General features: G+C 37.4%; 1 protein-coding gene across 1 annotated transcript in view; it reads right to left on the bottom strand.

Annotated features, from left to right (window-relative positions):
• The window catches only part of JADE3 (jade family PHD finger 3), a 154,759-nt gene that overhangs the window by 44,213 nt on the left and 94,602 nt on the right, over positions 1-15,944 (bottom strand). The window contains exon 4 of the mRNA XM_007450832.1: positions 11,712-11,869. Coding sequence (XP_007450894.1) covers positions 11,712-11,869 — 158 coding nt within the window. The remainder of the gene's footprint in view (positions 1-11,711; positions 11,870-15,944) is intronic.

Here is a 15,944-nt window from a genome sequence, read left to right as displayed (position 1 = left end):
CTGGATCTGACAGTTTTGTATAAGCAGTAAAGTTAGTGTTGTCTCCTCCTGATTAATGTAAAATTAAAAAAAATTTTTTAAATGTCATTTATTTAAAAAAATGTCATCTATTAAGTAGACTAAAAATGAGAGGTAGGGTGGGAAGGAAAAGCAGGAGTTGAGGACAGCAGTGTCTAGGCTGACTCTCTGTTTCCTTTTTGATAATTTTTAAAAAACACGGAATTCCTTCTCAACTTTGTGTTGCCTGAGAACCACTATGGTTTGGTAAAGTCTATAACAGTAATTACATTTAATCACCACGAGTACATTTGTTTTAAGCCTACAAATACTATGTTAGTAACACTAAACTATCTCCATTGACTTATTTGTAAAAAGAAAAATATATATTTATATTCTTACAAAGTTAACACTGAGGGCTGAGGAAAGGGAATGAGAAGCAGTGTTTAATCACAGTTTCTCTGGACTCAATAACCAGACTGGGGTCTTGCTCAAGCCACCTGGTCAAGCAGTGTTTGAGGAAGAGTCATAGGAGGCAGAGATGACGAAATGGCCACTGCTGGAGTGGCACCTTCCACTTCTCATCGCTTAGAAAACTCACTCTTGGAGCCCAGAGCTGCTAGGTAAGAAGTCAGAGTATCCTGACCATGTGGATAGGTCCTAAGACTAAATGGGAATCTGGGCAGTACAGATCATAGCATCAACTACAGGGTTACAGTGGTGAATAAAAGCAGTAAGGTTCTGGGACTTCCCTGGTGGCACAGCAGTTAAGACTCTGAGCTCTCAATGCAAGGGGCCTGGGTTCGAATCATGGTCAGGAAACTAGATCCCACATGCATGCCGCAACTAAGAGTTCACATGCCACAACTAAGGAGCCAGTGAGCTGCAACTAAAGAAGCCTGCAAGCCACAACTAAGGAGCCCACCTGTCACAACTAAGGAGCCCACATGCCGCAAACAAGGAGCCCACCTGCCAGAACTAAGACCAGGCGCAACCAAAATAAATTAATAAATCAATAATCAGTAAGGTTCCTCTGAGACTGAACCAGGAAGAAAGAGAAAATATAAACAGACCAATCACAAGCACTGAAATTGAGACTGTGATTAAAAATCTTCCAACAAACAAAAGCCCAGGACCAGATGGATTCACAGGCGAATTCTATCAAACATTTAGAGAAGACCTAACACCTATCCTCAAACTCTTCCAAAATATAGCAGAGGGAGAAACACTCCCAAACTCATTCTACGAGGCCACCATCACCCTGATACCAAAACCAGACAAAGATGTCACAAAGAAAGAAAACTACAGGCCAATATCACTGATGAACAGAGATGCAAAAATCCTCAACAAAATACTAGAAAACAGAATCCAACAGCACATTAAAAGGATCATATATCATGGTCAAGTGGGGTTTATCCCAGGAATGCAAGGATTCTTCAATATACGCAAATCAATCAATGTGATACACCATATTAACAAATCAAAGGGTAAAAACCATATGATCATCTCAACAGATGCAGAGAAAGCTTTTGACAAAATTCAACACCCATTTATGATAAAAACCCTCCAGAAAGTAGGCAGAGAGAGAACTTACCTCAACATAATAGAGGCCATATATGACAAACCCACAGCCAACATCGTTCTCAGTGGTGAAAAATTGAAACCATTTCCACTAAGATCAGGAACAAGACAAGGTGCCCACTCTCACCACTCTTATTCAACATAGTTTTGGAAGTTTTAGCCACAGTAATCAGAGAAGAAAAAGAAATAAAAGGAATCCAAATCAGAAAAGAAGAAGTAAAGCTGTCACTGTTTGCAGATGACATGATACTATACATAGAGAATCCTAAAGACTCTACCAGAAAACTACTAGAGTTAATCATTGAATGTGATAAAGTTGCGGGATACAAAATTAATGCACAGAAATCTCTCACATTCCTATACACTAATGATGAAAAATCTGAGAAAGAAATTAAGGAAACACTCCCATTGACCACTGCAACAAAAAGAATAAATCTACCTAAGGAGACAAAAGACCTGTATGCAGAAAACTATAAGACATGGAAGAAAGAAATTAAAGATGATACAAACAGATGGAGAGATATACCATGTTCTTAGATTGGAAGAATCAACACTGTGAAAATGACTATACCACCCAAAGCAATCTACAGATTCAATGCAATCCCTATCAAACTACCACTGGCATTTTTCACAGAACTGAAACAAAACATTTCACAATTTTGTATGGAAACACAAAAGACCCTGAACAGCCAAAGCAATCCTAAGAAAGAAAAACGGAGCTAGAGGAATGAGGCTCCCAGACTTCAGAGTATACTACAAAGCTACAGTAATCAAGACAGTATGGTACTGGCACAAAAACAGAAATATAGATCAACGGAACAGGATAGAAAGCCCAGAGATAAACCCACGCACATATGGTCACCTTATCTTTGATAAAGGAGGCAAGAATATACAATGGAGAAAAGACAGCCTCTTCAATAAGTGGTGCTGGGAAAACTGGACAGCTACATGTAAAAGAATGAAAATCGAACACTCCCTAACACCATAGACAAAAATAAACTCAAAATGGATTAAAGACCTAAATGTAAGGCCAGACACTATAAAACTCTTAAGAGGAAAACATAGGCAGAACACTCTATGACATAAATCACAGCAAGATCCTTTTTGACCCACCTCCTAGAGAAATGGAAATAAAAACAAAAATAAAATGGGACCTAATGAAACTTCATAGCTTTTGCACAGCAAAGGAAACCATAAACAAGATGAGAAGACAACCCTCAGAATGGGAGAAAATATGCAAATGAAGCAACTGACAAAGGATTAATCTCCAAAATATACAAGCAACTCAGGCAGCTCAATATCAAAAAAAAAACAAACAAGCCAATCTAAAAATGGGCAGAACACCTAAACAGACATTTCTCCAAAGAAGATAGACAGACTGCCAACAAACACATGAAAGGATGCTCAACATCATTAATCATTAGAGAAATGAAATAAAAACTCCAGTGAGGTGTCACCTCACACCGGTCAGAATGGCCATCATCAAAAAATCTACAAACAATAAATGCTGGAGAGGGTGTGGAGAAAAGGGAACCCTCTTGCACTGTTGGTGGGAATGTAAATGGATACAGCCATTATGGAGAACTGTATGGAGGTTCCTTAAATAATAGAACTGCCATACGACCCAGCAATCCCACTACTGGGCATATACCCTGAGAAAAACATAATTCATAAAGAGTCATGTACCACAATGTTCATTGCAGCACTACTTACAATAGCCAAGACATGGAAGCAACCTAAGTGTCCATCAACAGATGAATGGATAAAGAAGATGTGGCACATATATACAATGGAGGCAAGAATATACAATAGAGAAAAGACAGCCTCTTCAATAAGTGGTGCTGGGAAAACTGGAAAGCTACATGTAAAAGAATGAAAATCGAACTCAATTCAGCCATAAAAAGAAATGAAATTGAGTTATTTGTAGGGAGGTGGATGGACCTAGAGTCTGTCATACAGAGTGAAGTAAGTTAGAAAGAGAAAAACAAATACCGTATACTAACACATATATGGAATCTAAGAAAAGAAAAATGGTTCTGAAGAATGTAGGGGCAGGACAGGAATAAAGACGCAGATGTAGAGAATGGACTTGAGCACACGGGAAGGGAGAAGGGTAAGCTGGGATGAAGTGAGAGAGTGGCATTGACATATATACACTACTAAATGTAAAACAGATAGCTAGTGGGAAGCAGCTGCATCACACAGGGAAATCAGCTCCGTGCTTTGTGACCACGTAGAGGGGTGGGATAGGGAGGGCGGGAGGGAGACACAAGAGGGAGGGGGATATGGGGATATATCTATATGTATAGCTGATTCACTTTTTTATACAGCAGAGACTAACACACCAGTGTTAAAGCAATTATACTCCAATAAAAATGTTAAAAAAGAAATCAGTAAGGTTCTTGTGCTCATGTAGCTTTGAGTTCATAATACCACTACCAAGGAGTAACAGAGAAATGCTAATGTGTTCACCAAACCCTGTTTCTTTTTCCATCTAGGCACATAGCAAGACTGCATTCCCCAGTATCCTTTGCAGTTAGGTGGGCCATGTGAATGAGTTCTGGCTAATGGCGTATGTGTGGATAATCCACTTCAAAGTCTAGCCCCCCTCCAAATCTACCTGTATAACCCTCCATACTGCCTTTTCTTTTCCTGCAGACTGGATTTAGAAGTTTGGGGGTGGAAAAGGGAGTGGGAAAAGACCTGGCAGACAGAGGAGTCACTCATAAAAAGAGCCTGAGTCCCTGAATGCCTATGTCACGCAGAGATGACCCACATCCCAAACCCACACTGGATGGAGACATGTGCAAAAAATAAAACCTTCATTGTGTTAAGATGCTGAGACTTTCGGAGATGTTTGTTGTAGCAGTTGACCTATCCTGACTAATACATACATAACGGTAAAAAATTATTTCCCAATATTTTCATGTATGTTTCCACTTAAGTAACTATTTTGTTACATTAGATTCATTCTTAAATTTCTCTAACAGATTTATATTTTAGAATATTTTCTCCAGAGCTATCCATCAGTAGAAAATAACTAACCAATGAGGTTTTAATTTTACTAAAACTAACACAGAGGAGTCAACCCAAAATAATATATTAAAAGATTTTTGCTTTTACATTCTGATACTTTTCATATGCTATTGTGAACTGCTATAACACCCTTTATTAAAAATATTTAGCACAGGTTTCCCTGGTGGCACAGTGGTTAAGAAGTCACCTGCCAATGCAGGGGACATGGGTTTGAGCCCTGGTCCAGGAATATTCCACATGCCATGGAGCAACTAAGCCCGTGTGCCACAACTACTGAGTCTGCACTCTAGAGCCCATGAGCAACTTACTACACTCATGCGCCACAACTACTAAAGCCCATAGGCCTAGAGCCCATGCTCCGCAACAAGAGAAGCCACCACAGTGAGAAGCCCAAGCACCGCAACGAAGAGTATCCCCTGACTGCCTCAACTAGAGAAAACCCATGTGCAGCAACAAAGACCCAATGCAGCCAAAAATAAAATAAATTAAAAAAAATTTATCACAAAATCAAGGAATGTCATCATGCTTTTAATGCACACTGACAATTTTTTAAATTTGGAAGGCAGGAAGAATTTTTACAATTGAATAATTATTAGTGAACATTTATTTTTATATGAAGGTAATACACTATCGTTATTTTAAATCTAAAAGCAATCATTGCAAGGGTTTGCTATGAAACATTTACATTTGTTTAGATTTGGCAGTTATGTCAGAAGAAAATACTTTTATTTGTGGCTTTGAGAATAAAGCTACATCTTTTAATTTCAAAAACTAAGTATTCTCTCAATAGTGTAAATAACCAAACTTTTACCAGGCACCTCCTTAACTTCTAAAAAATTTGTAATCTATGAAAAAACCCAACAAAGACATAAAAAAGAAACACTAACATAAAAAGTTGTAAAATTAACCAATAAAAAAGGAACATATATGGTATTTTCCCATATAGTGGGAAAAAGTAACGTATTTGGACAGAGTGAAGCATAAAGTAGAGAAATTAGCATCTCAGTTCAAAGTAGGAAAAACTTTTGAAAAGTCACCTTGGTAGATTTGTGAAAAGGGATTTAAAAAGATGGAACTGGGATTTCTTGGTGATTCAAGAACTGTGTTTTCTTTCATAGCAGCCTGGTGGAACCAAGGTGGGTAAGGTTGGGATATAGTGTTCATTGCTTTCAAAACGGAAGCTGCTCAACAGATGGAGCTGGGATACATGGATATCCACAAGCAAAAGAATGAAGTTAGACCCCTAACACCTCATGCTATACACAAAAATTAACTTAAATGGATCAAAGACCCAAATGTAAGAGTTTTATAAAACTACAGAATTCTTGGGAGAAAACATAGGTATAAAACTACATGATCTTGGTTTAGGCAATGATTTCTTAGATATGACACCAAAAGGACAAGCAACCAAAAGAAAAAAAATAGATAAACTGAACTTCATCAAAATTAAAAACTTTTGTGTCTCAAAGGACACCATCAATGAAGTGAAAAGACAATCCACAGAAAGGGAGAAATGATTTGCAAATCATATATCTGATAAAAAAAACCTGTATCTAGGTACCTCCCTGGTTAAGACTCCACACTCCCAATGCAGAGGGCCTGGGTTTGATCCCTGGTCAGGGAACTAGATCCCGCATGCTGCCACTAAGAGCCTGCACACTGCAACTAAATGATCCCACATGCCACAACTAAAGATCCTGAATGGGGCAATGAAAATCCCGTGTGCCGCAACTAAGATCCGGTGCAGCCAAATAAATAAATAAATATTTTTAAAAAACCCTAGACTATGTAAAGAACTTGTACAATTCAACGATAAAAAGACAAATAGCCCAATTTTTCTAATGGGTAAAAGATGTGAATAATTTCTCCAAAGAAGAGATATATATAGGAGGTATGCATCGAAGCACCAAGTAAAAATGGGATATTCTAGAACTGCTGGTCAGGGGACTTTGTCACCCTTTTCACTAAAGTGTTAGATTTTCAGCAGCTAAAGGCAGCCATCCAAAGTGAATGTGACAGAACATAAAGAGGTGAACTGAGATGATTCACTTTGCAGTTTGAACAGTAGTGTTTCACAGGAAGGGAAAAAAATCAACCTTGTATTTTTCTGACCACATAAAGGCTTCTTCTCTTTGTAATAAAGTAGAAAAGCTCTCTTCCAAAAAGAATATACAACTGGCTAATAAGCACATGAAGAAAAGATGCTCAACATCATTAGCCATCAAGCAAATGCAAATCAAAACCACAATGAGATATACTTCATACCTACTAGGATGGCCACCATAAAAAATACAGACAATAACAAGTGTTGGTTAGGATGTGGAGAAAATGGAATCCTCATACAGTGCTGGTAGGAATGTACAGTTGATCTTTGAACAAGACAGGGGTAATGGGCACTGACACTTCATGCAGTCAAAAATTCACACATAATTTACAGTTGGCCCTCCACATCCGTGGTTCTGGATCTGTGGATTCAACCACTCACAGACTGTGTAGTACTGTAGTATTTACTATTGAAAAAAATCCACGTATAAGTGGACCCGCACAGTTCAAACTCATGTGGTTCAAGGGTCAACCATAATACCTTTTGGTTGTTTGCTAATTTTCTTTCCTAACACCCACCCACTTTCCTCTTTCCTTCCTTCATCCTATTCTCCTTACAATAGTAAACGTATATTGAAAACCTACTATTTGACAGTAAGGGTTCTGCTCTTGGGTGGCTTATAGTCACATTTGTTGTCTTTCTTCCTTTTCTCTTCTAATCACATACTGTTGTGCCTTCACATGCCCACTACCACATTTTATTACCATCTATACACTCCTTTATTTGTGATGATTGTTTATATATTTAAATATATATTTATAATTACATATATGGATGATACTTTTATTAACATTATTGAGGTATAAATTACATATTAAGCTGCATATATTTAAAATGTACAAATTAACAAGTTCCAACACATATAAATTTGTGCAACCAGAACTACAACCAAGATAATAAATATATCCATCACCTCTAAAAGTTTCCTTGTATCCTCCTGCTCCACTGGCCACTTCCAAAGAAAACACTCATCTGCTGTCACTAAAGCAGGTAGTCCTCGCTTTGCACAATGGTACTGTACTGTAAAAATGACTGTGCAAACCGGAACTGTGAAAAGCAATCTTAATAATCAATGGGGAAAACTGTGATTGTTCAGTGACCTTTAAAATTTTTGTCAAAGCATTTTACTCTCTTACTGTTGGCTATAACTATATAGGGAAATAAAAAATAGTAAAACCAATATGTATTTAATACACTATAATTTGAAAGACTGAGAATTTAAACTCTTTTATCTCTTTGTAAAAACTTATCAAGAGTACAGTGCTTGACTCCTTCTTTTAATTACAAAATTTATGACACAGAGCAAGCACCTTTTCTATGTCTTGGCAAGTTGTCATACTCCTTTATGAACTTGGATCAGTTTCCAACATTTGTCCTTTGTGCTTTGACTGTTGAAAAATTTTCTGAGACTTCCATTAATGTGCAGTTTTTTTCTGGCATCATTTTCTCTGGGGCATCTTCATTCTTTTCATCACAATCACTTTCTTTATGTCCATAAGTTTGCCTTCATTAAGTTCCTCTAGCTGCATATCTAGTTCCTCTCAAACTGCAACAGTGTATCCACATTCCCATGGTCAACTATTTATTCTATAACTACATTTAGTTTGATTCAAATTTCTCTTCCAGTATCATCACTTTTTATTTCTTTAAATGTCTGGAAGAATTTTCCAGTGAAAGCATCTGGGCCTGGAGGTATTTTTAGGGAGAGTTTTTAATTACAAATTCAGTTTCATTAATAGTTATGGGGCTCTTCAAATGATTATTTCACACTGGGTAAGTTGTGGTAATTTGTTCAGGTAACCCTCAGGAAGGCAGGAAAAAGAAACGAGAGAAATAAAAAACAGAGAACACACACATACACACATAATAAAATAAAATGGCAGACTTAAGCCCTAACATATCAATAATTACATTAAGTATAAATGGTCTAAACCCATTAAAAGTCAGAGGTTGGCAGAATGGATTAAAAAACATGATCCAAATATACGCTGTCTACCAAAAACACACTTAAAATATAAGCATATAAGTAGGTCAAAAGTAAAATAATGGAGAAAGATATACAGTGCAAACGTTACTCAAAAGAAAGCAAGAGTGACAACATTAACATCAGATTAAGTAGCCTTCATAGCAAAGAAAATTACCAGAGATGGGGAGGAATATTACATAATGAAGAAAAGATCAATCCACCAATAAAACATAGCAATAGTAAATGTATGTGCACCAAACAACAGGGCTTCAAAATATCTGAAACAAAAACTGATTGAACTGAAAGGAGAAAAACACAATTCCCCGATTATAGCTGGAGACTTCAACCTCTGTCAGTAAGTGATAGAACAGACAGAAAATCACCCAGGATATAGAAGAACTCAACACCATCAACTAACAGGATTGAACTGACATTTACAGAATGTTCCACTCAGCAGCAGCAGCACAGGCATTGTTTTCAAGCACCCACAGAACATGTACCATGATAGACTGTATCCTGGGTCATAAAATAAACCTCAACAAATTGAAACAAATTGGAATTATACAGAGTGTTCTCTAATACAATGGAATCAAAACTAGAAATCAGTAATAGAGAGATAAGAAAATATCCAAATAAAGTATAATAGAGAGATAAGAAAATATCCAAATAAAGTAAAAACCACACTTTCAAATAAAAGAAGTCCCAAGGGAAAAAAAGAAGGTGAAAGAAGTCTCAAAGGAAAAAATACACTAAAGTGAATGAAATGAAAATACAACACACCAAAATGTGTGGGACATAGCTAAAGCAGTGATGAGAGGGAAATTTTTAACACTAAATGCTCATATTGGAAAGAAGAAGTGTCTCAAATCAATAAGCTAAGCTCCCAATTCAAGAAACTAGAAGAGCAAAATAAATCCAAAGCAACTAAAATAATTGAAGTAATAGAGATAAGAGCAGAAATACATTAAAAACAGAAAAGATAATGAAACAAAAAGATGGCTTTGTGAAATGGTCAGTAAAAATGATCAGCTTATAGCAAGTAAAACAGGATATAAAAATTGCCAATATCAGGTATGAAAGAGGGGATACTATTGTTTCATTTGCTTTAGGTGTACTCATAATTGCTCACTGAAGCATTTTTATGATGGCTGCGGAGCACAGGCTCCGGATGTGCAGGCTCAGCGGCCATGGCTCACGGGCCCAGCCGCTCCGCGGCATGTGGGATCCTCCCGGACCGGGGCACGAACCCGTGTCCCCTGCATCGGCAGGCGGACTCTCAACCACTGCGCCACCAGGGAAGCCCATGATGGCTGCTTTTAAGTCTTTGTTAGATAATTCTAATATCTCTGTCACCTTGGTACTGGCATCTACTGATTATCTTTGTTCAACTTGAGATCTTCCTAGTTTTTGATATGAGTGATTTTTTTCACTGGAGACTGGACATTTTAGGGATTATGCTATGAGACTCTGGATCTTCTTTAAAACTTTTGTTTTGACTGGCTTCCTCTGACACTGCTCTGGATGGAGATCAGGTTGAGGGGGGGATATCACCTCATCACTGCCAGGTGATTGTATATGTCCTGGTTCACCATTTGGCCTGTGTTGACATCCGGGGCAGGGACTCTTTGTTACTACTGGGTGAGGCTGAGAGTTCTGGCTTCCCATTAGGCTTCCACTGATACCTCCTTTGCTGGGATTGATAAGAGCACCTTACTACTGCTCCCTATGTGGCCTCCACTGATACCACGGGGTGGGGGGAGCAGGTGTCCTCATTACCTCTAAGGAGTGGTGAAAGTCTCCTCTGATAGTATGATAGATGGGAGGGAGAGGGATGCATCATTAATGCTGGTTTAGGGTGGAAGTCTAGGCTCCCCAGTTACTGCAACAGTATATAAAAATACTGACAATAAGGACATGAAAATGGCTGACTCCTATGTTCATTCATGATGCTGTTGTGATTTCTAGGAGGATGGTGACAATGATGATGAACTAGTAAGGGTCCATAAGTGTACTGGGCAAGACTGTGAAGTTTTCCTTAACAGAACATAGACAGTCTCTCTGTGGGTGGGACAGCCTGGGCTGGGGTTTTTAGAAGTGATTTGACAAGAATTTCTGGAATATGATTAAGACCTAAGAACCTGATGCTAGGGGCTGAGAATTCAAGAATGTGGTCTCTGACCTTTAAGAACGTAATATGTACTAGAAATAGATAGCTATACAATGAGATGTACCATTTCTCATAGTAACCAGCAGGTCCTACCAGCCTCTTTATCTGATTCTATTCCTTCCCTTTCCTTCCTTCCCTCACTCACTCAAACTTATACCAAGCATTGTATTTCATGCTGGCCTCTGTGCAAAGCACTGGGAACACAAAGACCAGTAATAAAAAATGGCTTCCAAAACCAGTCATTACTCTTGAGGAGCTAAACTTACTACTTCCTCTGTCAGAAAAGTCCTCTCCTACTTAAACTTTCTTCTCAGGTCTTTGCAGATGAAGGCTGTGTGCTTATGGTCAACCTAATTATTCCAGTTACCCCCTTTCATTTGGGTTTACGCATTTTACAAACTCTGTATGTTTTGGTGCTCTGCTTACAGATGCTATCACTATGAAGCCCCTATTAAAATGAAGCAACTTGTCATGGCGTTATATATTAATAGGGTTATTATGGGGTTATGTAATTAATGCTCTGCTTCTCTTCAAAGGCTAATTAATAAATGCTACTGATTATTGTGTCAGACTGGGAAATCTTGGTCTCCAAAACCTTATCATAATTTCAGACTGGACTTCAAACAGTTTTATCCTGTGAATAGGTACATATATTATCCCTAAATAAATGACCTTGACGTCAACTACTGACCTATCCTAGGCTGGTATAGTCTGCCATTGGTCTGAGTGAATTGCTGAACATGGTATGTGACTTTGCATTATAAATGTTTAATTAGCCACTCAAAGTCTCTACTCAAGCAGCACACAGATAACCATAAGAGCATTCATCCCCTAAATCAAAGATACAAGCATAAAAATACCTGAGGGAAGGCTGTGGAACAGTCTCTGGACTGGCTGGTACCTGGACTCCCTTTTCCCATTCTTCCTTCCATGTATCCGCAAAGAGGTAATAGCTGTCAGGATTAATATGGTGAGAGTCTGGAAGTTTCATCGCACTGATAAGGTCCTTCCGGAATACCTGGGAAGACATTGCATACACCTTGAGAAGATCATCACTATGGAACTAACACCATTTAGTGTTCTCCTTTTAAAAAGACCATCCCCACCCACTCTGCACTTCAACAAGAGAGACATCTCTTAACTTCGTAAATGGCCAGATCAACTTCTATTTGTAAAGAGTCTGAAGTATTGACAGGGAAGCCAGCTTGTTCTGGATTTAATAAAGAGTAAAGGGGTACTTCCTGAATTATTTTTCTGGGCTCCTTGAATTTAAATCAACAATACAGGTTACTCTTAAAGAGTCTGCATAAAACTAACAACCCTTAACCCTCTCAAGTTAAGCAACAAGTATCCTATGATAACTTATAATCCAGAGGAATGGATAAAGAAGATGTGGTATGTATATACAATGGAATACTACTCAGCCATAAAAAGGAACGAAAGTGGGTCATTTGTAGAGATGTGGATGGACCTAGAGAGTGTCATATAGAGTGAAGTAAGTCAGAAAGAGAAAAGCAAATATCGTATAATAATGTACATATGTGGAATCTAGAAAAATGGTATAGATGATCTTATTGGGAGACTAGGATTGACACATATACATTATTGATACTATGTATATATAAAATGGACAACTGATGGGAAAATGCTGTATAACACAGGGAACTCACCTAGTGCCCTGTGGTAACCTAAATGGGAGGTAAGTCCAAAAGGGAAGGGATAACTGTATGTGTATGGCTGATTCATTTTGTGGTGCAGTGGAGGCTAATACAACATTGTAAAGCAACCATACTCCAATAAAAATTAATTTTAAAATAAATAAATAACTTATAATCATTTATTTAGCTATCACCTAATTTTAAAATTATTTACTTAGACATAATTTTAGTCTTACAGAGAAGTTACAAAAATAGTACAGAGCTCCCATATACCCTTCACATAGTTCCCTCTAATGTTAACATCTCACATAACCAGAGTACAATTACCTAAACCAGGAAATTAACATTACTATAATACTATAATTAATCTACAAAACTTATTCAAATTTTACTAATTTTTCCCCTAATGTCCTTCTGTTCCAGAATTCAATCCAGGATCCCACACTGCAGCAGCTGTCATGTCTCCTTAGTATCCTCCAATTTGTGATAGTTTCTCAGTCTTTCCAGACCTCGACACTTCCGAAGAGAACTGGTCATATATTTTATAGAATGTCCCTACAATCTGGGTTTATCTGATGTTTTCTCACTGAGGTTATTCATTTTTGAGCAAAAATGCCATAGAAAGGTTGCTGCGACCCTCTTATCCCATTATATCAGGAATGTATGATCTCAATGTCTTATTAGTGGTGATGTTAAACTTTATCAGTTGGTTAAGGTAGTTTGTCTCGCTGGTTTTCTCAGCTGTTAGGTTACTATATTTTCCTTTGTAATTAAAAAATATCTTAGAGGAGATACTCTGAGATCATAAAAACATCCTGTTTCTCCTCAAACTGTCATGGACTAATTTTAGCATCCACGAATAGATGCCTTGCCTGTAACAGTTATTACTGTGGTATTCTAATGGTGATTTTCTATTTCCCTCAGTTCTAAATTTATTAATTGGAATTCCTCTGTAAAAAAGACCTGCCCCTTCTCCCTTATTTATTATTTGTTTGTTCGTTCGTTCATTCATTCATTCATTCAATTATTTATTTATATCATTATAGACTCATGGATCTATTTTATTCTTTGGGTTACAATTCAGTATTATTGTTATTTATTTTGATGCTCAAATTGTTCCACCTTTGGTCACTGGGAGCTCTTTCAGGTTGGCTTGCACCTGTGCTCTTTTGACACATCCCACCCTTTTTTGAGTATTTCCTTAACTTCCTGCATTACAACATGCCCCAGGCGTGTTAATATCCTCCACCTGATTATAAAAGCTATTGATTTTATATGTTAACTTCATATCTTGCCACCTTACTAAATTCTTTTTTGGCTTGAGTTAGTTTTATCATTGACTTTCCTAAGGTTTTCTAAATATACTATTGCATCATCTGCAAACAGAATTTTGCATCATCTTTACTTGGTCTTATGTCTCTAATTGGTTTCTCTTGTTTAATTGCACTGACTAATACCTCTACTGATATTTGGAATAGTAATGGGGATAGTGGGCATATCTGTCTTCTTACTGAAATTAGTGGAAATGCCTCTAGTGTTTCCCCATGAAATAAGATACTAGGTTGAAGACTATGCCATATTTATGTTATAATGTTGAGAAAGTATCTTACAGTTCCTATTTTCTTGAATGTTTTATAATGCCTAAGTACTGAATTTTATTAAAGACTTCTTTAGCATATATGGAAATAATTATATAGTTCTCTCCTTAGATATATTAATATGCTATATGATAATATTAGATTTCTTAATACTGAAACTTGCATTTCTGGAATGAATATCTATTTGGTCATGATATATTATTTTCTTAATATGGTATTATATTCGTTTTCTAATATTTTAGTATCATTCTCATGAGTGATATTTATCTGCAGTTTTCTTTCTTTCCTTTTTTCTGGTATTGTCTTTGTCTTTTAGATTTAGGTATCAGCGTTTTGCATGCTTCATAAAGGGAATTAGGACATTTTCCTTGTGTTACAATGCTCTAGAATTATCTGAGAATTATTGGGACTATCTGGTCCCTATGAAACCATCTGGATTGGTGCTTTTTAGTGGGGTAGTTCCTTATAAATTTTTCCTTCCTTTTTGGAAATTGATCTCTTTAAGTTTTCTACCTCCAATGGGGTCAATTTTGGTAATCTGTATTTCCATGGTAAGTTATCTATCTTATCCAGGTTTTCAAATTTATTTGTACAGAGGCTTGCAAAGTATACACAGTTACAGCAACTTAAGTGTCCATCGACAGATGAATGGATAAAGATGTGGCACATATATACAATGGAATATTACTCAGCCATAAAAAGAAACGAAATTGAGTTATTTGTAGTGAGGTGGATGGACCTAGAGCCTGTCATACAGAGTGAAGTAAGTCAGAAAGAGAAAAACAAATACCGTATGCTAACACATATATATGGACTCTAAAAAAAAAATGGTTCTGAAGAACCTAGGGGCAGGACGGGAATACAGGAATAAAGACGTAGATATAGAGAATGGGCTTGAGGACATGGGGAGGGAGAAGGGTAAGCTGGGACGAAGTGAGAGAGTGGCATGGACTAATATATACTATCAAATGTAAAATAGATAGCTAGTGGGAAGCAGCCACATAGCACAGGGAGATCAGCTTGGTGCTTTGTGACCACCTAGAGGGGTGGGATAGGGAGGGTGGGAGGCAGATGCAAGAGGGAGGAGATATGGGGATATATGTATATGTATAGCTGCTTTACTTTGTTATAAAGCAGAAACTAACACGCCACTGTAAAGCAATTATACTCCAATAAAGATGTTAAAAAACATAATGGAAAAGAATATGAAAAAGAATATATATATATGTATAACTAAAGTCACTTTGCTGTACAGCAGAAATTAACATTGTAAATCAACTATACCTCAATAAAATTAAAAAAAATGCTTTTCCAGGAAGAAAAACAAAAACAGAAACAAAGTACAGACAGCTCCACTTTGCACAGCAGTGTGCACAGGGGTGAGGAGGACACGAATGATATGTTTACTGTGGCAGCCAAGAGGCTCCCAGTGCGAGCCTTAACTTTACCCCGGCAAAGGATCCCTAGCTGTGTGGAAAGTTCAAAGGCCAGAGGTAGGGGATGATGATATGGGTACAGCTAAAACTTGGACTTACAGAGACAAAGAGATTCCCTATAGTCCATTTTCTGCACCTTAAGCACAGTTAGGTACTGACAATATGGGAATGAATACCCGTCTAAAGTTTGATGTACTGTTATCCTCTGACTGAACGGGCTCCTGCGTGATTGACAGGCACAGAAATGTACTCACAAGCCTGGGAACATGACTTAAATTGCTGTGGCAACTTAGGCTTTGTGATTCTGCCTTTTCAAGAACAGGAAAGAAGAATGCCATGAGTTCTTCAGCTAACCTGGTACTGATTTCACTAATGAAGGCCCAGTTGATGCCTAAACAATG

Source organism: Lipotes vexillifer, unplaced genomic scaffold (assembly GCF_000442215.2).
Source record: "Lipotes vexillifer unplaced genomic scaffold, Lipotes_vexillifer_v1.1 scaffold129, whole genome shotgun sequence".
NCBI classification, from domain to species: Eukaryota; Metazoa; Chordata; class Mammalia; order Artiodactyla; family Lipotidae; genus Lipotes; species Lipotes vexillifer.
This window is presented reverse-complemented; position numbering and strand designations above follow the sequence as displayed.